The sequence below is a fragment of the Gorilla gorilla genome, chromosome 15 (genome assembly GCF_029281585.2).
Source record: "Gorilla gorilla gorilla isolate KB3781 chromosome 15, NHGRI_mGorGor1-v2.1_pri, whole genome shotgun sequence".
Classification (NCBI taxonomy): Eukaryota; Metazoa; Chordata; class Mammalia; order Primates; family Hominidae; genus Gorilla; species Gorilla gorilla.
In genome coordinates this window covers 22696197-22723829 of record NC_073239.2, presented here as the reverse complement: position 1 = coordinate 22723829, position 27633 = coordinate 22696197, and the positions used below count along the sequence as shown (strand labels likewise).

General features: G+C 41.8%; 1 protein-coding gene across 1 annotated transcript; it reads right to left on the bottom strand.

Moving 5' to 3' along the window:
• EGLN3 (egl-9 family hypoxia inducible factor 3) lies at nt 1-26572 on the bottom strand. Its single transcript, XM_004055066.5, has 5 exons — nt 26162-26572; nt 6846-6965; nt 4823-4959; nt 2730-2803; nt 1-1692 (listed from the first exon to the last, which is right to left on the bottom strand). The coding sequence occupies exons 1-5, from the start codon at nt 26516-26518 to the stop codon at nt 1661-1663; spliced, it is 720 nt and encodes a 239-aa protein (XP_004055114.1). The 5' UTR covers nt 26519-26572; the 3' UTR covers nt 1-1660.
• Between the last annotated feature and the right edge of the window lie 1061 nt (nt 26573-27633).

Here is a 27633-nt window from a genome sequence, read left to right as displayed (position 1 = left end):
TAATGTAGGAGATTGAGTTTATTCAACAAGTATTTAATGAGCCCTTACTATGTTCCCGGCACTATTTTAGGTGCTGAGAGTATGTTGCATTGGCTAAAAATATACAAAATTCCTGTCTTCATTGTGCTTACACTCCAGAGAAAAGATACAAGACAATAAACATAATAAGTAAGTAAATTACATAGTAATTTAGAAGGTGATAACTATTACCATACAACAAAATAGAGCAGTCGTTGAGAATTAATGGTGACATGTCTTATCTGGAAATTTTCCAAAACCAGAAGAGGAAAAAGTAAACTTCTATCTTGGAAGACTATATATATATATCCGTACATAACAAAGGAAAATATTTCTGGCTCTTTAATGTTCATGGGATTTTCAAGCAAGAAATTAAAGGGATTTTTAAAACATGAAAGTAATACTGAAAACTAGGAAAAGTAGCTTTTGCAAAATACGTGCTCAATACCAAGTTATTGAGGCAGTGCGATCTGTGCTTACTGCAGGAGTAGAAGCTTCCACAGTTCTAGCAAATTCCATGATTCTGGTCATACTGCCAACCACAGTGGATCTAGAGAGCCAAGTGGGCTGAAGAAAGGCTGCTAGGGACAGACGAGAACTCAAATAGCTTTGAGATTTTTTTATTTCCATTTCCTTTTTTAAAATACATCACCCTGCTTTTTTTGTGTTAAAGGGTGAGCTCATTAAAAAGGAAAACTGAAAAAAAAAAAAAAAACAGGAACACCCACATTTCCAACTCCACCTCCCCTCTCAAATTGTTCAAGATGCACACATGTTTATTGTATATCAGTAGACCTAGCTCTTTCCACAGTTATCAGTGGTTAACACAAAACTACCAGGGATATATTTTTCCTTTCATTTAAATTCAAATTCCATTCCAACAAAGCAACCAAAACAACTAATGTCTAGTTTTTTAGCTTCTGGGGAATTAGGTTCCCAGGTAAGAACTGAAAATGGAGAAAAAATTGTGTTGCCATCTTTATTCAGAAAGTCATTATTTTCAGCAAAATGGGGCTGAGGCAGAAAATCCAGATTGCAGGACTGGGAAAAAAGGAGTGTCTGCCCCATGGGACACTTATAAATTGTTCACAATGACAGCAGCCCTTTCTAGAGGTATTAATGTCATTAGGTTGTGATAATTCTCCAGAAACCCCAACAGCCCTGGATTAAGAACATCTGGAAATTGTTCAAATGACACAAATTTCTCTGTTTCCTGCTGTTAAGGCTTCCATGATGCCTCTCTGTGGCATCTACCACCTCCATTATTTTCTTTTCAAACCTCCTCCTTTCAAATCAGGAAGTATACATAAAGTGCAAGTAAGGTTCATTCCCTCGCTGTGCTCCTAGGCTCTTCTCTTGATAGTATTACCGAATCTATCAGGTAAACCGCTGGCCGAGTAGGATGTCTGCAGGAATTTCTGGAGTTAGCAAATGACTTCATCTGGCAAAGAGAGTATCTGAAGATCAACACAGTCTTGGCAAGAAAACATGAAGTACCACACACAAGACAGGGATGTGAAGGATGCAAGAAGTAGCAGGGAGATTGTTGTCACTGAAGAGGCCATCTTTGGATCTCAAAGAATTTAAGAGAATTCAGGAACCGTTACTAAAATGAACAAGGCCAGCAGATTTCAGAGCACGGTCAGTCTTCAGTGAGGGCAGATTCAGTTTTCCCTGGGTTGGGGACAGAAAGGAGAATAAAGAGGGTATGGAGTCAGCTCTGGTGAGTTTTATGTCACAAATGTCACCAAAAAGCCTCCAGTAAACACTTCCCATCCTATATAAGCCTCCTAATAGAGCTGTGCCAAAGGATTCTCTCTTGACTTTGCAATGGGATCTTTCCCATATGCCTCACAGACTGTGGAGGAGCTTTGGGTTTACATCTAGCATTGGCACCTCTTGGGCTAATGCTGAGCATGAGTTGTATGAAGTGTAGCCTCACTCACATATCAGAGTTAAGCAGTGTAGGCCATCTGGAAGAGAAAACAAACTGAGATTTCCTGGGTGCAATTTGGAGACCACTTTGGTATTTGAGAGGTATACAGTCCAAATGGGTTATGGGCTAGGCAATATTATATATGTTTCTTTACTACAGGATCTCTTAGGGCCTTAATTTAATATGCTAGTGAGCAATGTGACTCTTTTTAAGACAGGCATACAGCATGCAACATTTCCCACATTTTTGGGACCAGGAATTTACCAACTTGGCAGGATTTGTGTTTTAATGCAACGTATTTTGGGAAATGCTGCCTTCTAATACTGGTTGGAAGGGATAGGAATAGTGCTGCTACATTCAGTTTATATTACATGAGCCCTGCTGTTATACTGAGAGTCACAGTCTCACCCAATATAATAAATTTTGCCATCATAACTGGGTTCCATTATATTTCCTTTGCAATATGCCAAAAATCATGGGCAAAATTTAATGTTACATTTGACTGGTTAACATTAATAGGAAAAAGTTAACTATTTCCCATCTATCATAAACCATCATACATTCAGTGGGCATTCTCAGGGGAAGCCCCTTGCATTGTTTCTGATTTTTCTAAGAGCCCTAAGGCCAAGGTTTCAGGATAAAACCCATCAAGATGTCATTATATATAAAGCTAAGCCGTAACAGATTGAACAGAGCATGTTTAAAACTATATAAAATTGAATAAAAGTCAAGGATTAACTTGATCAAAAGTCACAGAAAATTATCAAACACATACTAGTTAAATTCCTGAATTTCTTTTTGGCTTCTGCCCTTTCTTCAGCATCAAAGTACCAGACAGTCATAGCATATCTGTGAAAGATAAGCAGATATAAGGAAAGAGGTTTAATGGTACTACTAGAAACACAAATGTCCTATAAATCTCACATTAAAAGTTTTAAAGTTTTCCCTATTATTAGAAGTCTACCCTGATTTATTTATTTATTTATTTATTTATTTTTTGAGACGGAGTCTTGCTCTGTTGCCAGGCAGAGGCGCGATCTCGGCTCACTGCAACCTCCACTTCCCAGGTTCAAGCGATTCTCCTGCCTCAGCTTCCCAAGTAGCTGGGACTACAGGTGCACGCTACCACACCCAGCTAATTTTTAAATTTTTAGTAGAGATGGGGTTTCACCATGTTGGCCAGGATGGTCTCGATCTCTTGACCTGCCCACCTTGGCCTCCCAAAGTGCTGGGATTGCAGGTGTGAGCCACCATGCCCGGCCTGTCTACCCTGATTTTAATTTAAAATTAACTTCTCTGGTTTTAATTCTATTTCAATGTAATAAAATGCATAAGGAATTCCAGGTATGTGCCAGAAATTATCCTGGGCATTAGGAATTCAAATGACCCTGTGATCAGATCTTCCTCTGCGATCTCAGGCTCCAAGTAGGGGAGACAGGTGATTTTGCAATAATGCAACAGGTAAACATGGCCTCTACAGAAAGGACTAGAAGGGAGTCATTCTGCTAAAGACTGGGAGACCCAAGTTGGTGGCGAGAACATAGAGAAGAGATGACATTTGAGTGAAGCTTTGAAAAACGACTTATGTAAATCACAGTATGTTTAAAACTCTTGGCTTGCTTTCTTTAGTTTTGGACATTGAGGCAAAATTGCAATTGAATAATAATAATGCCCCAGAGCTTTCTACTGCATCCCCACTAATTTGCTTTATCCCATTCATTGGATAGACTGTAATGGGACCCATTTCATGCTTGGTTTTTTTTTTAAGTTTCATTTTGTAATGATTGTTAGCTACTGAGATTTCTATAGCACTTGAGTTTTTTTCAAGGGACTTCTTATCAACATTTGCTAATGTTTTCCGTGTAAGGCCAGTCATCATGAGATTGGGGAATAACCAAAGACTTCTGCCACAAACAACAGGGTTTAGTTACATACCCCATAAAACACAAAAGCTGACTTCAGTGGTAGAATTCGTTCCCTGCTCGTCTAGAAGACATTCCAATTTGGCAGTTAATATATAACTGGGTTTGGGGCTAAGCTGTGTGACTTCCAGAGGAGGACACATCTGATCTTAACTTAATTAGGCTTGTTAGGGTTTAATCATCATCCTACCAAAACTCTCTCCTCCTGCCCCTGAATGCTAGTCTCAGTATAAGCTGCACTCCATAGCCCTCCAATGCTGCCCGGATTATTGCTTTAGACACAGACAAAGGTAAATGAGAGGCAGAACTGAGAATGAAGATTTTTGTCAAGATTGTCTAGATTGGTCCTAAACAATACTAAGGTGTTCAGTTACTCTGAGAATCTTCATGTGCACATGATAAAGAAAAGATTAATAAAACATCCAACTGTTGGACCATGGATACAGCAAGCCCAAGCCAATTTCAAACCAAGGAAAAGACAAAAAGAGAAAGTCAAGACAAATTACTCTTTCTTTTCTCAAGGCTCTTTCTCTGCTTGCAATTAGCGGCTTGTAAACTCATCCAAAGTAACCAGACAGAATTCCTGATATGTGACAGCCAACATTCTCTAGGCATAGTTCAACATTAGGTTTTTTAAAAAAAGGGAAAGAGAGATAAGAGAAGGGAGGAAAGGAGAGAAGAGAAAAATACTTTTGAGAAATTGGAATCCAATATGCTCACCTAATAGAAAACAACTTGTTAATAGTACTTTCAAACTGAGGTTAGCTTTGATATGCTAAAGAATGCAAAGTTTCCCCTTTAATTTTTGTAGACTCCAAACAAGTTTGCTATCAGCTATGGGGTGTGGTCAATCCCCTACATGCACAGGACACAGGTTTAGAGAGTTCTCTGGAACTAGGGTTTGTACACCAAGCTCCGGAAGAGGAATCATGGCTCCGGCTATTACCTGGTTGCGTAAGAAGGCTGCACTTCGTGTGGGTTCCTACGATCTGACCAGAAGAACAGGAGTCTGTCAAAAATGGGCTCCACATCTGCTATGAATGACTTCCCCTCTGGAAATATCCGCAAGATCCCACCATGTAGCTGAAAGACACAAAGAAGGGGGATTATTTCTTATCTCTCATGTAGTTTATCAACAACCATATTTCAGCCCCATTTAGAAACATGCCATCTGCTAACCACCACTCCAAATGCATGGTACCCCAGATTTTTACTTCAACCTCATAGTTTGTACCAATTTGAGATGGAGTTTCACTCTTGTTGCCCAGGCTGGAGTGCAATGGCATGATCTCGTTTCACTGCAACCTCCACCTCCCTGGTTCAAGTGATTCTCTTGCCTCAGCCTCCCGAGTAGCTGGGATTACAGGCATGCACCACCATGCCCAGTTAATTTTGTATTTTTAGTAGAGACGGGGTTTCCCCATGTTGGTCAGGCTGGTCTCGAACTCCCGACCTCAGGTGATCCGCCCACTAGGGCCTCCTGAAGTGCTGGGATTATAGGCATGAGCCACCACGCCCAGCCACTTCGTACCAAATTTTATATCAAACTTAGCTAGAGATATCTCCTTATTCACCTTAAACCAAAAAAAGCACTCCCACCCCCCACAGTCATAAAGCCCATGGACAAAAAATAGAGTACTATTAGAATGAATCATACAGATTTGCCAATATTTGAGTGTTTTTGACTTAAAAAAAAATATCCAGCAATCTCACATGGTTCCGTCTAACCATTAACAACTTTCTAAGAAAATCATCACATGTAACTTCCCCTTCAATTAGAATTTACAGCTCTTCTGAACTCCCTTAGCTCCTGTCTGACCTCATTAGTTGGAAGTTACATGCTGTTTTTACTGAACTCTCAGACCACCTAATCTGCACCTTTTATGACATACACCACTCTCTTCCTTGAATTATTTTTTTTTTACATGTCAACCTATTTCATCCTACTAGAATAACCATATTCAGAGTAAAGTTCAGGCCTCACACATCAATGTTTCTTCATAATACAATGCCTGACACTAGCAGAAACTCAAATATTTGTTGAATGATTCCAGACCTTGCAATTTATTATTACCAATCTGATAACTTTATTCTCTTGTCTCTATCAGCACCTCTCAAGATTTTAAAGGAGACCTAATGGATGTATTCCAGTCATGTTACCAAACAGGGAGAAGAGATAGGCCTTTTCACTGATTCAATGGTTTCCCAAGTTTTGTTTTTCTGACTCTGGATAAATATTATTGCTTTATGACAGCCACTATTTGCCTAATGAACAGGAAATTGAGATGCAGAAGGTTCAAAAGCCAAATAAGCTTGAAAAGTTATCTGACTTCCCAGACTCCTAAATCATTCTTAACTTTCGGAAAGCATACAGAGTCCAGATGAATGTCTGTAAGCATGGAACCAGGCTTCATATCTCCATCTATCTATAAGTTCCATAATACAAAAATAAGCCACAAAGCCTTTGGCATTCACAAACCATAGTAAGCCATGGCAAGCAGCCATCAATGAGACATACCACCCCGAGGGAGAGGACTGTGTGGGAAATCTCTCTTGGGGATGGTTTTATAGCCTACAGTTCTATTTTTGTGGAACTTTCTCAATGCTACTGCTGGGAGGGAAAAGTGTATATCCTATTCTGCATTGACAGTCAGAACAACTCTGAATTAAACTGAAAAAAATTAATCCTTAATCCTAATATCAAATTACCTTCCCTTCATCAACCACCCTTCCCAGAGGTAGGGTTAATAATCACCCTACCTACCCCCTCCAAATTAACTTCATTGTTTTCTTCTTAACAACTTCAGGACTAATTCCATTGTCGCAGGAGGTTATGAAATGGAAATAGAAATGTTTCATCAGTGGGAGATACGGCAACTATGAACTCAATATAAACTCTCCTCTAGGTTATCTGAATCATTTTCCTGTAGTTTCTAACCCCACACTCCACTCCCATTATTCAAAAGTACCTTGGCATCCCAATTCTTGTTCAGATAGTAGATGCAGGTGATGCAGCGACCATCACCGTTGGGGTTGTCCACGTGGCGAACATAACCTGTTCCATTTCCCGGATAGCAAGCCACCATTGCCTATGGAGAAATCCCAAGAAAGCTGGTTAACAAAGCTGAGACAGACAGTCTTCTCCTCCCACTGGTGAGCAGATAAGTATCACAGTCTCCTTGGGTGTTATGTGACATTTACAGCTAGTTGCTGGCTTCTTAATTTCATGTATGGTACATAAATTTGGATTCTTCTGTGCACAATGGCCAGGTCATACTATGGCTCTGCCCAGTGGAAAGTAGTTCAACAATATTCTCATAGTTCTAGAACATTTTACACAGTCTTTCTTAAAGTAACCTATCTACATGCCCTATTTGCATAACCTATTTGTATGTCCTGCCTTTCTTCAATACTCCTTTTTGGAAAAGCAGTTTCTAGTTTCCCATGCTACAAAATCAGTCACTAGGTGTGGAGTTTAGGGATTATGACTGTTTAGCAAGTGCCCCTGAATCACTCACACTGTTTCAGAACAATGGCTAAAGGTACTCGCATACACAAAGTGACAGAACCAATCACCAAAGGAGGAAAAGGTCAGGCTTACTCAATAAAATGCTTAGGATAGAAAGAATAGAGGAAGATCAATAGGAAGCCGCACCCTAACTTGTTAACATAGACAACACAGGGAGATTCCTTTCAGGAAAAAAGCCATGCATGTATCTTAATATGTGTCTTCTTCCTGATAATTATCAAATCAGGTGATAATCTGAAGTTCTCTAAGTGCTACCTGTATCAACCAGGTGGAAGAATAAACTAAAAAACCGTACCAAAAATCCTACTGAAAATTACTATTAGAGTAAACAGACCTCTAATTGTTCCACGGGAAAAATTATAACACAGAGTGGGGAGGGGGAAGAAAGCAAAGTATAGAAAGCCAGTTCTTTTCTTCACAGGATACCGCCATGTTTTAAAAATCTTTTTTATAGGGATGCAGTAGGTGCAAGGAAAATATTAGAACCAGCAACATAAGATGAGGACAGGGATTTTTTTTCCTGTTCTACTCACTGATATATTCTTAGCACCTAGGACAGTGCCTGACATACAGAAGGTGTCCATCTAAACTGTGATAAATAAATCAATGAACTAGTGAATGGCTCTTTCTCTAAAGAGTAAGTTCACATTTTACCTAGATCAATAGCTATTTCTGTCATTTTAAAAGACCTATCTTCAAACATACATGTAAAGATCCAGGCCATATATTTCCTGATAAATGGCAGTGTTGCTTCATTGGTAAAATGACCGTTTGAGTAGAGCCCCAAGCTAATGGGCTAGTGGTTCAATGAATCAACTTCAACGTGGCTGCCGAGTCACTCTCAATAGTAGCATGAAAACACGGAACTAGGCAAAACACACCTTGCATACCAGATCGATAATAAGGCTGAATAGTAACTTGACTTTACAACAGTTTTAAAGCTTAAATCACCATCTCTCTCAAACTTCATATCCTCATGCAGCAAACAATCCCCATATCCTGCCTTTGAACATCCAAATGTCAATGTGATGTCATCCTTAGAGCTCAAGTTAGGCTGTTAGCTTGAACATCTTTCAGAAGGTGAAACTCTGAGGCGACGTCAGCAATAAAGATTTAACAAATGATGGTACCACTAAGCAAAGCATGGCTTGAGGAAGGGTGATTGGTAGCAAACAGAATTGATGGGCCTAGCAAGAGAAGAAGAGACAAATAAAGTCACCTATAATGACTAAAGAATTACCCACCCCTGGAAGCAGCTATTAGGATTATAAGAGCCACCGCAGAGCCAATAATGAAAGTCGCTTAAGCCACAAACAATTACAGGCTGGATTCCCTATTATCTCAGGCTCCCCCCACTGAGTGTGTCTGAAAAGAAAAAGTATGACATCAATGCTATAATCTTATATGCTTAAACAGCTCTTCTCTAAGGAAAAGGTCAGTGGTCTAGATGCCTGCCATAGTTCACTCTGCAACTAACTGTGATCCCAGGCTGTCTCTTTCCTATAAAGAGGGGATTGGGTTACACAGCTGTCAAAGGCCCAAGATCTAAGCATCAACCCTTGAAAAAGCAACATAGTTCTTCAGGTCATTAAGGAGTGTTTCTCTGCCTCAGAACTCAGCTCAGATTAAAATATTGAAGAAAAAAAAAGATGGATACAAACTCACAAAAGTAAATCCTCTACCAAATGCCGCATCTATAAAACACACAGAGACAAAGCCAATTCCAGAGGACTTACTATTAGGACAAAACCCCTACATGTCAGCAAAGTATCCGACTGCTTAAGGGGGAGGCAAAGAGATAATTTTTCTGGCCAGAGTGAACATTCACCCCTCTCTCCTGGTTCCAGAAACCACATGCATCAAGTTGGAAACAATGGAAGGAAATCATTTCGAGCATCAGTGGGCCAGTTGAGGCTACATTTGGCCAATTTTATCAGTGTGTTTTCTGGATGAGTGCCATAGGAGATGGGTCTTTGCTTGGGCACATTCCCAACTATTTGCTCGTCTTTGACAGGGTCTAAAACCATGAGGCTAAGGATGCACCGAGAAGCAAGCCTGACTTCAATAACTAGCCATTCACTTCTGTGCCAATTTGTGCACGGGGCAGTAACAAACTCCGGAAACAGATCAGTCCAACTGAGTTGCTATCTAAACCTCATCAAGCTGGGGAAGGGATTTAGTGTTTAACAGAAGAGAAGTCTTCAATGCTTTATTGTTAAAAGAACGGGCCAGAGTAATTTAATGATCATATAACAAACATATGCCAAGCAATAAACTGACACATATCAAGAGGATGCCTACTTTAGTACAGGCTTTTTATTTTCTAAAACTTCCTGACTAGATTAATATTTGAAGTTTACGCAAGTTTAACACATTAGTGTCATCTACAGCAGTACATACAGTATAGTCCTATAGTTCTATTCTTGGATATACTGATAAATCCACATGTCCCCTTACACATTTACCGCTCTGTCCACTGACATTATATAGTGTACCCACCCCACCTCCCACCATCCCCATTCCCAGAGGCCTCTCCTTAGCTCTGTAGCAATAGGAAATGAGTGGAGAGGTGAATCAGGCGGGCCCAGGCTGGCTCTAGACCAGAATATGTGCTCTAGACACGTATGCAGCCATGTCCAGACAACAAACGTATATGTATTCTTTGAAGATATACACAGATATATAGAACCGTAACAGTCAAAACCCAGTATAAAAAAGTGGTCCCCAAATGCCACAGGTGGAAAAGAAAACAGTGGTTCTGTTAAGAGTTACCAGCGAGCTGACTTCATAAAAAAAAAAAAAAAAAAAAAAAAACCTATCTCATCAAGTCCAAAGGTAAAGTTGAAAAATAAACGTCCAAGATTTCCATTCCAATGCCTAAACAGAATGCTCTTGAATGCCATCAACCGCAGCTTGACTGCATGTAAAAACCATTTCAAAAACTTGGCATCAGTGACCTCCACCATCCACTCAGCAATGATGATCATTTTTCAGACCCACAGGTGAGAAGGGGGTACACCCACCCTGCAGTTAGACTTACCACTTCTCTGCTAACAGTTGCAACATGTATTTTCATAGAAATGTATTTTACATTGCTCATGATTTGAGACAGATTCGCTAGTATGACTCGATCTTGAACAAGTTATAATCAAGTGGCATTTTATACAAAATTTAACTCACCAAATTAAAGTACTAATTAGATCTCATTTTATTTGCAAAATTTCCAATAAATGAAAATCCATTGTTTAAGATTTGTTGAGAAAAGCGTGATTTCAAAACTATCTGGTTGAAGGAGCTTTAAACTAGTATTCTGATCTACCGACAAATGCTAGATCCCCTCCAGCTGCTAAGTAGAAATACCAGCCAACCTTTGTAAGGATTCATTTTGAATTAAGCATGGTCTTGAGCAAAGCGTACTTTGAATAAAATGCAACCTAAGTACGGAATAATCTGCATTTAGCTTATTTACACCTTGGTTTCTTCATCTGTAAAATGGGTTTATGAAGACTCAGGGAGATAATCCATTTAAAATGCTTAATGCACGGCCTGGCACACACTAAGTGCTTAATAAATGTTAGCTATTTTTAAAGATGGTGTGTTATGTTTGTCTTCCCCTCAACTGAAGCTGTAGAATGTCTCTTCTTCAGACCCAATTCTACTTAAGTGTTTTGTAGTTTTGAACCGAGGACTGGCAAACTAAAATAGCTTTCGATGTTTGCGAGTAACAAATGATTGAAGCCAATCAGGTATACATGAGTCAGAACTCTGGTGTGTGTTATGCCACCTACACTGAGGGGACTTGCTGTTATTTTCAATGAGAGCAAATCTTCAGATTTTATGAGAGTAGCAGGCAATCAGATTTTTATGTAAACTCTCCTGAATATTGTTGATCCCAACTTTTTAATCAGAGCTATAAATAAATACACACACACACACACACACACACACACACACATATATATACACACATATATCAGGCTATATTTTGAGATCACTGTGTGAGGACTTCCAAGAAGTAAAGCTACTTTGAGACAGCTGCTGAGTGGGCACCTTCCCCATCTCTCTCCACCAGACTCAAACACATCCTATCCAAAGACAATGCCTCATCCTGAATGCCATCCACATTCCAATTGCATCCTGACACCTCGCTCCATCAAGTCCTTCCCCCATGTCCACCCAGTACAGAGCAACAGAGACCCAGGATCCTTCCCTTCTCCACCATAAGGCACAACGACACAGGCACAACAACACAGACAACTAGAAGTGTAAAAAGTTGGGGGCTGGGCGCGATGGCTCACGCCTGTAATCCCAGCACTTTGGGAGACCGAGGTGGGTGGATCACAATGTCAGGAGTTCAAGACCAGCCTAACCAACATGGTGAAACCCTGTCTCTACTAAAAATACAAAAATTAGTTGGGCATGGTGGCGCACGCCTGTAATCCCAGCTACTCAGGAGGCTGACACAGGAGAATTGCTTGAACCTGGGAAGTGGAGGTTGCAGTGAGCCGAGATCGCACCACTGCACTCCAGCCTGGGCAACAGAGCGAGACGCTGTCTCAAAAAATATAAATAAATAAATAAATAAGAGTTGGGAGGAAATACATGAGACCATGCACCTTCTTTTGTTTGGAAAAACAGCCAAGCAACTCATCACAATGTAGACTGCGATAGCTGAAGTTTTCTGGCCAGAAATGGGTCTCATTTATATTCGGGTGACAACAGCCTAGGTGACAAACTTGCCAATGTTTTCAGTCAGCTGTGGGTAGAGGAGCTGAAGGCTACAATTCCAGGGCTATTTTTCTAGGTGGTTTATGTTCAGCACATATTTTACCACACACCTTGACTGTGGCCAGTGAGCAGGGCATCCCCATGATCACATACTTTAGGTCCTGCCTTCATCAAGGCACCCTGCTGATGTAGGGGCCCCATTTGGTAATTCATCTGAGGGAGGGGAAAGGGGATTAGTAACTGGAACAAAGGCACTATATGTGCTAGCAGCAGCTCTAAATCTGAAATTCTCCTATTTAAAAAGAAAGAAAAACCAAAAAAACTTTTAGGTATTCAAACTGCTATATGCAGGCATACTGGAGGAAAGGCTGGAGAAAAAACAACAAAACCTGAAAGAGACATGCTCTTTACAAGTTTTATTAAAAAAAAAAAAATCTAAAGACAAATTAAGCCAAAATGTCCAATTCCATTATTTTCCACTTGGCTCTGACAAGGAGCGAGAGAAAAGAACTCAAAAAATCATTTGCAACTTAAATCTGGAGGACATGAAAAGCAAACTGGAATTACTACTTTAGCCTTCTATCATCTCCCTTGTTCAGGGATATGTGATCTTCAAGGACATTTTGTGGGATCTACTGTTGTCAAGTAAATTAAATTCCTACAGAACAATGTTCACAGGGCCTCTTTACAAGACGATGGCAACTATGCAAAGCTTTCTCCAAGTTTTAAGAAAATGTCACTGCAAAAGTTCACATTTGCTGCCAGCTGGTCTTATCCTTTATACAGAATTGAACAAAAAAGGTCTCAATGTGATGATGAAGCAGTGCTAACTTGTAAGTATTAAAAGTGCTTTAGAATTTTTAGACATTCAAACTTCACCTAGACAGGCATGAAGAAAATAGTTGTAAGCAAACGTGAGCTCTTAGAAAAGTAAGAAATTTTGTGTAAACTGTCATCAGTTATGTTGGCATCTTGCTGGTCATCTTTGTTGTTGGTTAAGAGCAAGCCTAGCTATTCTATTTCCTGACTTCTAGTGCCTCTAGTTACAGACTGATGTAACAAAATGAGGGGGAAAGAGAAAATACACTTTTGGTGGGCCATAACACAAGCTGTGTCCAGCCACCGTGTTCACCTTCCCAAAGCTTCAGCATCTCACCAGACCATTTGGAAGATTCAGAATACCAGACAAATACCTGTCAGGTAGGTAATCCTTTCAATAAACCCCAAATTATTCATGAAAATGTTCTTTAGTACTCTACTTCCACAATGCAGACTACTTCTGCCCTCCTCATTTGTCCTAAATCCACACTAAAAATAATTCCTCTCGCAGAACCTACTTACCCAGAACACTGCTACACGTGACCTTTCTCCCAAGGTAGAACAACGGTCATCACATACCTACACCTGAATTTTCTAATATTGTAGAAACTTCAGAACTTCTGAAAATAAAAAATAAGAAGTAATAACCGACTCTCGGTTGCTTTAGTGAAGTGGGTCTGCCCACACCCTCCTGGCCAGGTGAGAGCACCGTGCCTGAATAGCAGACAATTTACCATTTTCACTTTAAAACCTGTCCTCAGATGAACTTGGTCCTAGCTTCAGGATCATTAACTACCCAGAGTGTGGAAGCATCCATCTAGTTCTCCTGGGTCAGTGATGATAGTTCTACCAGGCACAACAGCCCTTTGAGATTCTTACATTAAAAGGATGTAAGAAATATGCACGCACACACAGAAGTCTGCACAAAATTCCAGGGGGTTCAAAGGCCTCTAAAGTTGAACTGTGCGGGATCAAGATTCTATTCCAGGAGATCCCACATTTCGTGCACGACCTTCTGAGTGAATCGCCCTCCCCCAAGAAGCCACTGAAAGGCTCAGAGGCCAGGAATTTAAGAGACTATTGTCATTCCTTTCTGCATTGTGGTTAATTCTTCTCCTTGGAGGGGATTCAGCCAGAGCCCATGCAATTAGGCACAGTAAACAGGCCCGGCAACATCGCCATATTAATACAGGGTGTTTGGGTTTGGGCAGGCCGCCCTTCCCGTGGAGGACTGGCTCTAAGCCAGCAGGGTGATGGCTGAGTGACAGGGCTACGTGCGCTGCGTGAGGGTGGCAGCCAGCCCACACCCGAGCACACCGCCAGGCAGCCTGAGCTGGGAACGGACACTGGGAACCATCCCCCTCCCCCATCGCTACCCCAGTCACCAGAGAAATGTTTTCAACCGGGCTTCCTCACAATTATAAAATCAGCAAAGGTCAGTCCAGCCCAGGGATAAGGACATCAAGACGCATTTAACCATTTCCTTTCTGATGCCTTTCCCCAAATATTAACAGCTGCTGTTTCCTGAGAATTCATGTAGCCCGGTGGCATTTTGCACATATCTTGTTTAATTTCCTGGTTACTGGGAAGGTGAGCAGCAGTGTGTGCCCTGAGTCACACCGCTCCAAGTCCTTGGTAGAAGTCATTAACCCTAGAAGTTACCCTATGGACCTAGAAGTTATCACAGGTATTTCTATAGAGAAACATAATATTCGACTTCCTTTGATATGAGAAAACAGCCTTATCAGAATAATAAAACATCACCTATGGCTCTCTAAAGGCTTTGAGCATAACAGAGACAAGGAATACCTGTGACTGCAGGCTCATCAGAGAATGGAATATTTGAAATTTTCATCTGAACTTAATCCTAAAGTACTTAAAGAATCCATAACTCAAAATAATTGGTAAGACAAGACTTTAATAATGGATAATATATGAAAAAACGAAGTTACCAATCAAAATGTCATGAAAAATGCCTTGAAACAATCATCTTTTTTTCTTTTCTTTTCTTTTTTGAGACGGAGTCTCGCTCTGTCACCCGGGCTGGAGTGCACTGGCGCGATCTCGGCTCACTGCAAGCTCTGCCTCCCGGGTTCACGCCATTCTCCTGCCTCAGCCTCCCGAGTAGCTGGGACTACAGGCGCCTGCCACCACGCCCGGCTAATTTTTTGTAGTTTTAGTAGAGACTGGGTTTCACTTTGTTAGCCAGGATGGTCTCGATCTCCTGACCTCGTGATCCGCCCGCCTCGGCCTCCCAAAGTGCTGGGATTGCAGGCGTGAGCCACCGCGCCCGGCCGAAACAATCATCTTAAAACAGGAGAAACCTACATATGCATTTCAGCACTTGGAAAAACAGATCTGCTGAATGAAAGAAATGACACACAGCAAGTTAGCGTAGATTAGAACTCATGAAATTCAGTGGCTATATTTATTTACTAAACAAACATTTGTAAAGCATTTACTATGTGCCCAACACTGTTCTGTGTGCTTCACAAATCGGACCTCCTTCACACTTCCTAACAACCACATGAAGTAGGAACATTATCTCCATTTTACAGATGAGGAAATGGAGGCACAGAGAGCTTAGGTAACTTGCCTTTTTGAACCCAGTTGGTCTGGCTGCAGAGTGTGAGGTCTTAAGATATGCTTTACCAACTCAGTTTATCTAATGTCTGACATTAGCAAATTCACCCCCACCTCATTTTTGAGGGAACTAAGATCTTTGGTTCTACTTGAAATATTTGACTCCACCTACCTCATCCTTGCCTATCACCCTTCCAGAGTGATAGAAAAATCACAAAATACAAACAATTGCAAGAATTTTTTTAAAAGAGTGTGCTTGGTATTCAGTCTGTAAACTGAATCCAAAGGGGGAATTTTAACAAAGGCAAGAGGCCAAGAAAATTGACCCTACTTGTCCAAGTCATCTTGTCTTTGCTTTGGTTATTCCCAGTGCAAGTCAACCTCAAGCCCACCAGAAAATCTCTGTAGCCCCTGCAGGGCCCACATAGGCCTCAAATGCAGTTGTCTTGCCAAAGGCCAGACATTCACCTCCATTCACCAGAACAGAAGGGAATTGGTTCCAAAATTTGCTTCAATTCTAGTTCTGGAAAATTAAATATGCTGGTACAAATAATAGGCTATAAATGTGAACTAAAAATCGTTTTGTTTTTTTTTGGTTTTTTTTTTTTTGTTTTAGCAATAAATAATCTAATGTCTGATCAACTGACCTCTGACTTTCTTGTTAACAGGGAAACTGTAGGAAGATATGCCACCATCCCTATCTAATCTCTTCTTAATGCATTAACTTTACTCAATGGTTCTCAAACTTTAGCATGTATGAGATCACCTGGAGAACTTGTGAATTTCTAACTCAGGAGGTCTGGGGAGAAGATGAAGAATTTGCATTTACTGCATGTTTCCAGATAATGGTGATGCTTCTTATCCAGGGACCACAGAGAACCACAGCCCTTATATGGCAAAGTCGAGAGTTTTTGTGCAATGCCTCACCCTAAATGATAAAGGTAAACAGGAATTAGTCAACTGCACTAGTTAATTTGGGGAGCTGAAAGTGGGTGGGTAGAGCAGTAATGAGGAGAATTACTCTGGCAGTTTCTGGCATCAGCTTTGCAGTGTCATTTCCGAAGCTGGCAGTAAACTTTCCAGTTGTAACTTTCTAGCATTGCTGTTTTGTGCTGGGCTCTGCCTCTGAGGATTACTGTCATATCAGTGCTGGGGTTGAATGTTGGTGCGAGTCTGCTCTCTCCAGGAATCAAATAAAAGGCACTGAAAGCAACTATTTTCCTTCTCAAATGGAAATGTCATCTCAATGTTAATTCCTTATAATCCTAGAAGTAGACATACAGTATTATTGTGCCTATGTTATAGATAATGAAAGTGGGCTCAGAGAACTGACTTGCCCAAGATCATAGGAAGATGAAATAAAATCTGAAGTGTCCATCCTAGTGTCAAGTGGTAGGTGCTGACCAAATTTAAGTTCAAAAATGAAAACAAGTATCTAACTCATCCATAAAGAAGTGGAAATGGAGGACCATGAAACTTGCCAGGGGCTGAGCTAGGACCAGAACCTGGGGCCCTAAGCCTCGTGGCCCTGGCATCTCTGAGCCAGACCTGTAGGTATGAGCTGCCAGGATCCAGGTGTGACTCAGGTATTTCTAGGGTGAAACCTAGGATTTCGAAACTGAGAGGAAAAAAAAAAACTTACAAAGCTAAGGTCCTCCTTTGAGATGGTCTCACATAACATATCACTCTAATAAAATATTTAAATACTTAGGCATCAAATTAGAGACTAAGCTGCAGCCACCCATCTTCCCCCGTCATTCCCCCCTACCCCCTCAAAAAAAAAATTCTAGCTTTTTTTTTTAACACTCAAATATCCATCAAAATCAAAGTTCCTTTTGAAGATGAAATTAAGCCAACAAGCACCTATGAAGTATAAGGGACTGTTCCAGGCACTAAAAGTATATACAAAGCTTAACAGTCTCTGCATTCAAGGTGCAGAGCACAAGGTGGGCAGCATAAACAGCCCAATAAATCCATGTACTGGGCAGCCTGGATTGAGCCACGACAGAGTTCTGGGGAGCAGAAGGGAAGACTTCAGGGAACGGGCACTAGAAGGCGGTAGAGATGGATTTTTGATGAGTGGAAGACAATGGGGAAGCTCATTATGCCTGGCAAATTAGTTTCTAGCATTTCAGGGACTGGGAGGAAAGGAAGGCAGTGGTGGGAAATTAAGTGTAGAAAGGTCAGATGTGGTCAGATGTAGAGAGCTGTCAAAGCTGGCTAAGTTTACAGTCTTTACAGTGTTGTATAGTAGATAATGAAGAAAGAGCATGGTTAGATTTTTGGATTATTTTGTTTTAAGCACGGAGACTACATGATTAGAATTGGGATTGGGACTACTACACTCTAGCAAAAGTACATAAAATGGATTACAGGGAGAACAAGAACCAACGACAAGTGATTTATGGTTACAGTAAGTTACTTTAAAAAACTTCCCCCCTCAAGGATTTTTCTACTAAGAAAGGGCCCCTCAAGGATTTTTCTACTAAGAAAGGGAAGAACGTTTAGTTAAAAAAAAAAAAAAAAGACAACTTAAGGTTCTATAGTGAACCTAAAAAGTAAAACTAAACAAAGAAAGCACAATAGGCCCTTCTCTAGCAATACTGCATGTTCTTGCCTGAATCTTCAATATTTTGTGTTTAAAATTTTGTGTTTAATATTTTGTTGGCCTGGCCTGGTGGCTCACACCTGTAGTTTCAGTACTTTGGGAGGCCTGGGCAACATGGCAGAACCCCATCTCTATAAAAATAAATAAAAGGGTCCCAAACAGTATATCCTTACAGCTTCCAAGCAATGCTCAAATGAAATTATCCTGACAACTTCAAAAAGATGGAACTTCAGGGTCTCATATTAGAATAAAAAATAGATGTTATTGACACCTGGAATTGAGTTTTTCATTTTGTTTTCTTCCCACTGACAAAGAATTGAGGTTACTATCATATTATTTGATTCTTTGTATTCTGGAATTATTTTTGTATGGCAACAATAAGTATTTTGGCCTCATTTTGTAAAGAAAAACTAATGTTTAATATGAGATAGGCACATGTACTCCAGAACTTGAGAATCATTGTACCTTCTAAAGAATCAAAAATTAGCTTGATTTAATAAGGAGGTATTGACACTGTACTGAACACGGAGAACACTAAGTAACAAGGTACCAAATGAATCCAATACGAGATGTGAAAGCCTGCATTATACGCCAGCAAACCCAGGGTCTGTAAGGCTGGGATTGTGTTAGGACTGGGGCAGGAAAACATGTAGTCACTACAGACTCACCAAAAACAGGGACAGAAACTCACCCACAAATCAATATCAAAACAAGATGCAAAATTAAAGTAAATGTCATACTGGTTTAAGATGGAAATAATTGAGAGAAAGGGGGTACAAATTCTATGTATAATTAACCAAGACAACTAATCTTGCTTGGCAAACAGACACATAGCACTGAATCTGAGCCCAATCAACAGCTCCTGGCAATCTGCCAAAGCTGAACTCCTTAGTCTGGCACTATGAAATGATTTGTCTGTTGTATTTACAATTCCAGTGCCTCTGGATTCAGCTACCCACTGGGCACCCCTGGCAGATGCCCAGCAAAATAGATCTGAACTATCATTACTGTCAGAACATGTGCATTTGACAAACACTAGAGAAAAGCGACACCCGTTTCTTAGAGCAATATTAGTTAACAACTACAAAGTGCTGCTACCAAGGAATTGTGGAGTCTGTTGCCGTAATAATTAACAAAAAATTAATAACCTCCTCCATAGTGTTAACCTGCAAGCTACTCCTTGGTCTTCAGTGGGCACGGATCAAAATGTAATTTAATTTACCTAGGGCTGCAAAGCTGGGTCAAAAGCAGAGGCCTTGCCAAACCAAACATGGCCCACAGGTGAGCAGCCTTCCAAGCTTTATCCGGAAGTACACAAGATGCTGGCAGTGCTTAAACTCTGCTCATTAAAGGTTGGGTAGAACTCCACCCTGACCTTTAAGCTTCCTCAGAGAAATCTTTCATACATGGTGTGTTCTTGGGATAGGGTCATAAAATGGAGGGCTGTTTGTTACTTATGAAATTACAAGTTTTTCCAGGAGATTCAGGAATCAGGAAAAATTTTACCAATTTTGCTTGAGCTGAAGCAGAAAGGTTAGAAAGGGAAATCATTCATGATACTCCAAAACCTTATGCAGGACAGGCTTGCATAACTCCTCTTAAGGGTGTTTATCAATTTTCAGTCAGAATTATATTTAAAATTCCCAAATAAAATGGTGATGCCACTGAATTAACCTACTGACCCTGGTCCCAGTCTGTCTGACTCATGGACCAACCCCAGCCAGCGTAGCCCCTTCTCTATTTTCTTTTTAATTATTATTATTATTTTTCTTGAGATGGAGTCTTGGTCTGTTGCCCAGGCTGGAGTGCAATGGTGCAATCTCGGCTCACTGCAACCTCCACCTCCCGGGTTCAAGCAATTCTCCTGCCTCAGCCTCCTGAGTACCTGGGACTACAGGCGCAAACCACCATGCCCGGCTAGATTTTGTATTTTTAGTAGAGACGGGGTTTCACCATGTTGGCCAGGCTGGTCTCAAACTCCTGACCTTGTGATCTGCCCACCTCGGCCTCCCAAAGTGCTGGGATTACAGGTGTGAGCCACTGCACCCAGCCACCCCTTCTCTATTAAAGTACCTTTTATCCATCCCTTCCCAAGGATCTGCTCAAGATATCATCTCTCCAAATATGAAAACAACTGCTGAATGACTGAGACATTGGATGGATGTGATTTCTAATATCTCTCTAGCCCTAAAAACCCATATTATTAACATCCTGTATAGTTTTGATCACTTGTTCTGGTTGCTTCATTTTAAGTTAACAGAGAAATTGGAGAAAACCCAAAGAGAAACAATGACTAATGAGCGTAAACGTGCACTTTTTAACCAGAAAAAGAGAAAGAGTTGGTGACAACCACTGCACACTACACTCAACTCTCAGCTTAGTTCTTCAGGTGGTTTTATAATCACTGGGCACTTCCCTTCCCCATCCACGGACAGGTCTCCCACAGTGTGCAGCACTGAGTGATCTGTGAATGAATTAAATCGATATCCCTTTATTATCCACTTCACTGAAGCAGATAAGGTTATAGTGAAGTGGCCAGTGGCCCAAAATTGAGCAAAAGAAATTACAAATTAAACACACACACCCTCCTGCCTTCTTTGTTTCCAAGTGTCATTCACAAAATAGACAAAAAACCCCATGAAAACTTGCCCATTGGAGAGACTTGTTTCACTGTCACTGGGACTGTATTCTGTAAATTATTACTGTGGAGTAATTTCCTTCCTCCAGGAGCTAAGTTATTTTTAATACAAAAGCTTTTATAGGAATCCCTTACATCCTTACAGAAAGATGATCCAGAGCTTCAAACTCAGCACTCCTTCTCCCCAAAATACCTTATTCACAGTGTTCCAGAGCTTCAAACTCAGCACTCCTCCCCAAAATACCTTATTCACAGGTAGATTTTTAAGATTCTAATTGCAGAGATACCATTTATGGTATCCAGCTCTCAAACTCTGTGCTCTAAGAGCTATAACTCTCCTGGGCCCTGGCAACCATATTTGTGATGCATGGTTTCCACATGCCTCCCACTGTGCCAGACTACGGCTGATAGATCCCTTGAGCCAAGGTGAGACAATCAGACTTTCTCCCAGGCGATGAAAACAGGGATCCAGGAACGTTACTGAAGTCTCTGCTCATCTGCAACTAAAGGCTGAGGTGGCCATTGTGGGGCAGCCATCTTGAGCCATGTGCATGGGAAGGCAGCAAAAGCTGGATTGAAAAGAGGATAAGAAATGAAGAGCAAAAGCAGGGAAGCAAAGATGGAGGTCATGAGGCTCCTGAGAAAAGAACACACCAGCTGTCCTGGATGTTAAGGACTTTCTGCTTCCTAGTTCATACCTCTAAGCTTCTGAGAACCCTGACTGCATTTCTTCACTTGGATCCTGCGAGATCAGTTCATAGTACATTACTTCATTTTTCCCTTAAAGTAGTTTGCAACCATGATAAGCTCCATTAAATAATGTATATTCCTGACCTCACATGAGAAGGGTGGGCCAAAACTGTTATTGCTCAACAGCAAGGAATAAACACACCACCTTGCAACACATCTTTTATTCATAAACGTTTTGCTGTTTCATCATTCCTCCTTATTGTTTCCAGGGGAGGACCAATCGGTCTGTTCACAATGCAGTCCTCACAATGCCACCTTCCAGAGCTAGCCTGGTCAGGAATCCTACGAACAAACCCTATCAATAAATGTTTTCCTAAAAATAAAAGTAGAAGCCGGGCGCAGTGGCTCACACCTGTAATCCCAGCACTTTGGGAGGCACCAAGGCAGGCGAATCACTTGAGGTCGGGAGTTAGAGATCAGCCTGACCAACAAGGAGAAACCCCGTCTCTACTAAAACTACAAAATTAGCCGGGCGTGGTGGCGCACGCCTGTAATCCCAGCTACTCAGGAGGCTGAGGCAGGAGAATCGCTTGAACCCAGGAGGCGGAGGCTGTGGTGGGCCAAGATTGCGCCATTGAACTCCAACCTGCACAACAGGAGCAAAACTCTGTCTTGATAAATAAATAAATAAATAAATAAATAAATAAATATAACAGTAGGAAAACATCAGCACAGTACTCTATTTTTTTCTTCAAATGTACTCAACTGACCCACTTCAATGTTTGAGGGTTTTCTTAAGCCTAAGAATTAGTCAAGTGTGAATGAGACCATCCTACAATTCAAAGTATACGAAAGTACAAATTCGTTCATCATCACACCACCACCCCTGCACAGTATCCCACACAGGCTGAACACTCCATAACATTTGCTGAATAAATGAAAGGTCGGAAGTAGGAGAGAATAAAAGGAAATAACACAGTCTCTGGAGTTAGACAAATCTAGGTTAGGATCCCAAATTTCCCCTCTGGAGACTTAAAACACTGATGAAGGCTCGGAATTCTGCTAAATATTTCATAAACATCATCTTATTTAATGCTTCTTCCTCCAACAGCTTTACGGCATTATTTCCTTTCATTTTGCACCTGGTGTAAACCAAGCAACTTGCCTAAAGCCACGAAGTTAGTAACACTGAGCCTGAGCTCCTAGCCCCCATTTAAACTGTTTCTTACCACTGACTTTGAAACTTTAGGCACAGTATTTAATCACTCAATATGTTTAAGACTGTGTTTCTGAAGATTAAGCAAGATAGTATTTGTAAAGTGCATAGCACAGTGCCAGACAATACAAACTGCTCAATAAAAGGTAGTTCTTCTTATTAGAGTCACTAACTAGTGAGTCTACAGTGAGCTGTTAGAAGCAGAGGGACTTTTGGTTCTAAAAATTATACATTCTCTGGAAAACAGCCATTTTCAAGATCTAGGCAGCCAAAGAAAAAGGAGCAAATTATGACCAATATTTATCTTGGATATGGTCTAAAATCTCCAAAAGGGAGTAGCGGATAAATCCTTTGCTAGCCTGAAAGCAATGATCATGCTTGAAGTTAGGGGGCGCCATACCGCAGTACATTACAGGAACCACTTCCCAAGGGGTCTTCAACACCCTTGGATTTTTCTCCAGCAAAGATGAGGTAGATAAATTCTGACCATTAACAACTTTCTTGGCAGGAAGCAGAACCATCTAATATTTCTGTCTATATTCTTCCACAATTTCAATTTTAGGTCCAGTGTATCTTTCTGTTTTACTCCCAATATCTTTGCTATTGTTTCATTGAGATAAAGGGCAATATTATTCAATGATCTTTCAAAGTCTAGCAAAGAACAAAAAAAAAATGAAATTTGGGTAAGTGCATGAATAAGCATAACCTCAAGAAATTTAAAGTAGCTAAAAAAAATTGTCTAAAACAATTGGCAATTGTTGAAATTGGGTGATGGGAGCTCATTATATTAGCCTCTTATGTTTATGTATGTTTGAAAATTTCCTTAATTAAAACTTAAAAATAAATTTAAGGGCTGGGCGCAGTGGCTCACGCCTGTAATCCCAGAACTTTGGGAGGCCGAGGCGGGTGTATCATGAGGTCAAGAGATCGAGACCAGCCTGGCCAACATGGTGAAACCCCGTCTCTACTAAAAATACAAAAATTAGCTGGGCATGGTGGCGTGCCTGTGGTCCCAGCTATGCAGCAGGCTGAGGCAGGAGAATCACTTGAACCCAGGAGGCGGAGATTGCAGTGAGCCGCTACAGCCTGGCGACAGAGCAAGACTCCATCTCAAAAAAACGATAATAATAAATTTAAAACTTTAGTTTTTCTTGAAAACATGCGTGAAGGATGAACCGGTAAACTGGGTCTCTATCACTGCTCTGGAAAGCAGCACAAAATGAGGAGCTCAGCTGAGGGATAAGAAGTGAGTGAAGAAAAAGAAGGATAAATTAATGTGAAACCAATATAAATCATGTAGAAATGGAAAGTGTTTCTACCATGACCTTAATAATGAACTTCAAACAAGAAACCCAAGACCACAAGACATCACTAAGGAGACTTCTGTATACAAGCAAAGCACACTTAAAAAAAATTTAACTACACTAGTTGTTTGCTCAAGCCTGGTTTGCATTTGGTTCTAATTGGCCAGGGAATATTCCAATCGAAAGGTGATTTATCTAAAGGGCAGGGAGCTTTGTGACAAACCAGCCAAGGTAAACCTGGAAATCTGGGGGTGGGACAGGATAAATTTTCTTTTCAACTCACGATCACCTTCTGACAGGGTCACCTGAAAAAGTTTTTCATTCCACCCAAAAGATAACCTAAAATTGATGAATCATATCTACAGGATCTTTCTTTCCCTTACCCTAACTTACACAGTGTTTTTCCTTCCATTTGAGTTAAATTCTAGTCTGAAACCCTATCCCTATCCATTAAGTCAAAGCTAAATAAAAATATTTACCTTTCAATGTTAGTGGCCTCTTTCCATACCAATTAATCCTGGCCTCCCTCAGAGCAAATTCTGCTCCTAGAATGATGAAGAAAAACTCCTAACACCTAAATTTACAAAAAACATTAAAAAACCCAATAAGAAGCCGTCTGCTCTTCCAGGTAGAAACTACCAGCATCTCAGCAACACTGAGGCTGACCCTTCCCCTCCCCGACACACCTCCACCGCAGAAGACAGCAAGGTCATTTAATGCAAAAATCAAACTAGTCAAAGACGAATGACTAATCCACCACCAACATGATGGAAGAAGAATAAAGAAACACTTTAACATCAATCTCCTACAGAGTTCAGCTAACACGGAATTTTTTCCCCCAAAGTAAAATTTAGAAAGCAGTATCTTCTAAGATTTACTTTACTTGGGTGCATTAATAACGATGCTTTCAGATATTCTCTTCATGGCCTCTTGGCTTGGAAGTTGTACAGCAAACTATGACTCCCCACTGCACTCATCCACCTCCACCCCTTCATTCCCACACGTTTCCAATCCTCACCACTTAGCCTTTATTCAGAGTGTTCCTCTCAGCGTATTCGAGAAATGAGAGAACAATGGTCTGTTTTGAGACAGGCTCAGTCTTGAGACTGATTTGAGAAATACTATATTTATTGTCAAAGAGTGGTACATAGGTGAGTGTTCATCTTCCCTCTCATGCCGGTATACTCTGCTTCGCTGCTTCAGTAAAAGTTTTCCGTAGTTCTGAACGTCCCTTGACCACACCATAAGACAAGCGCAAGTCACTCAGAATTGCCACTGGAAAACTGGCTCAACTATCATTTGAGGAAAGACTGAGAAAGCCTATCCCAAAGTAATGGACATGCACCAACATCGCGGTACCTACATGTTCCCGTTTTTCTGCCAATCTACCTGTGTTTCCAAGATAAATTACCACCCAGGGAGTCACTTCCTGCTATGTGAACAAAAACCCGGTTTCTTTCCGGAGGTGCTTGACTACTCTCTCGTGAGCACTTAACTGGTTGTTTTGAGTGGACTTTGCCATCAATTCATAGTTAGGAAAAGGCAGGTGGTGGTGTAGGGCTCAGCATCAGGAGAGAATTTTCAGTCAAGAAGATGGTCTAACAATGTGCTGGGTCCCAGGGGGCAGAAGCAGCATTCAGAAGTGGAGTTTTACCCTTTCACACCTACCCAACTCCACAAACCAACTGCCACAGGGCAAAATCACAACTGCCTCCAGAATTCTGAGTGCTTTTGTAGAAATCTCTTCTGACCACAATGAAGGGCAGTATTAGGTGGCTTTAAAGTAGGCATTTAAGATCATGAGGACACGTGTGTCTCAGATGATACACAGTGTTTCTAATACCCTTTCCCTCCTTTGGATCTTTGAGAACCTCGTCTTAAAATCGGACCACAGCCACAGCTTGTCTGGCTTTTGTCACCCACAAGAGCCAATATTTCAAAGTCAACAGAAGGTCATCATCATGGTTCACCTGAGCCCCTTAACGTTGACTTTCGCTCAGAGGAGCTGGGGCGAGGGGTGGGGGGAAGCAGCGAGTAGAGACAAACCAGGCTGACTTCTTGGTTAAAAAACAAAGTTCGCTTACGGCCCTGGGAAGTCGACATACAACGGACTCCGAGTGCCTCCCGTCCCCGCGGGAGCAGCTGCGGCAGGGCGCCGAGCGCGTCCTACCTTAGACCTCTCCTTGACGTAGTATTTGCCCAGCCGGCTCCCGCAGTAGAGGACCAGCCTGTCAATGAGGGACAGGAGGAAGCTGATGGCCTCGCAGCCCTCCTCGTTGCCCCCGATCCACGTGATCTGGTCGCCCCGCAGGTGTCGCTTGGAGACGCCGGCGCGCGGCCCCGCCAGCTGGCCGTCCCGCAGGGCCCCGGTGCAGTGCAGCTGCTTGACGCGCTCCAGGACGCAGTCGCCCACCACCTCGCCCAGGAAGTTGTCCAGGTAGCAGAAGCCCACCTCGTGCAGACAGGGCACGATGTACTCCAGGGCAATTTTCTCCAGGTCCAGCCTCATGATGTGTCCCAGGGGCATCTCGCCCGCAGAATCGAGGTCCGGGATCCCCAGCGTGCAACCAGAGAGGGAACGATCTACACGAGCGCGAAGCCGAGGCGCGGGGAGCGTGGCCCGGGGTTCAGAAACCTGCGGCTGCCACGGTACCCGAGCCGCTGCAGCGTCGGGGACAAGGGAAAGTTTCTCGCAACTCTCGGGAGAAGGGATCTGCCTTCGGGAACCAGCGGGAGTGGTGCGGAGCTCCACGACCCGTTTCCGGACTGGCCCGGCGAGCAGTGCGGCGCAAGGAGTCGGAGGGCGCCTTTTGGGGATAGGAAGCCACCACTGCCGCGACTGCGGCCAGACTCCGGGAGACGCTGAGGTCCTGCCCTTAAGCCGGCCGACTCCGCGCGTCACGGGCTCCGCCCCGGGACCGCCTCCGGGACCGCCCTTTCCCCCGCCCCGCTGCCAGTCACCCCCGCCTGCTCTGCCCCTCCGCGAAGGATCCCAGAGAGCCCGGCGCCAACCTTAGTTGTTTGTGACCAGGGGAGCGGCTGGAAAGCAGACTGAATTTTTAGAATGCGCTGGATTTGCATATTGTTTTGCATAAAATCACATAACAAACTTGAAAACCTGGATCCCACATTGAAAATGTAAATAGAATTAACTGCCACATTCTGGGCGTGTCACCTCATAGACTTTTGAGCAAAATAATAACCCCAAAAACGAATATATTTATTAAGCAGTGGTCTTGTTCTACCTTTACCTGGTGTCTTTCCTTATTTACCCCATTCCTCTGCTGTTTGACCCAGTTCAAGCCACTGAGAGATTAGGAGGTATCTAGTTTTAACTAAAATTAATGCATTAACGAATATTTCCCTCAGCCCCTACTGTGTGCAAGGCACTATGTGCTTGAGGAGCTGGGGATGAGCACAGTGAAGAAATGCTGAGTCATATCTGATTGAACTCTGCAAATGGTGTATTTTGCTTTGCTTGATGTTTTCCTCTACTTACCTTACAAACTTCCTATTAAAATATGATGTTCCGAAATTCTACCTTCAAAATTAATCACATGCTTCTGTAACAGTCAGAGGTATGTCCCCCAAAAGATACACTGTATTCTAGGTCTCTCACTTTTCCCACAAGCAGCTGTACTT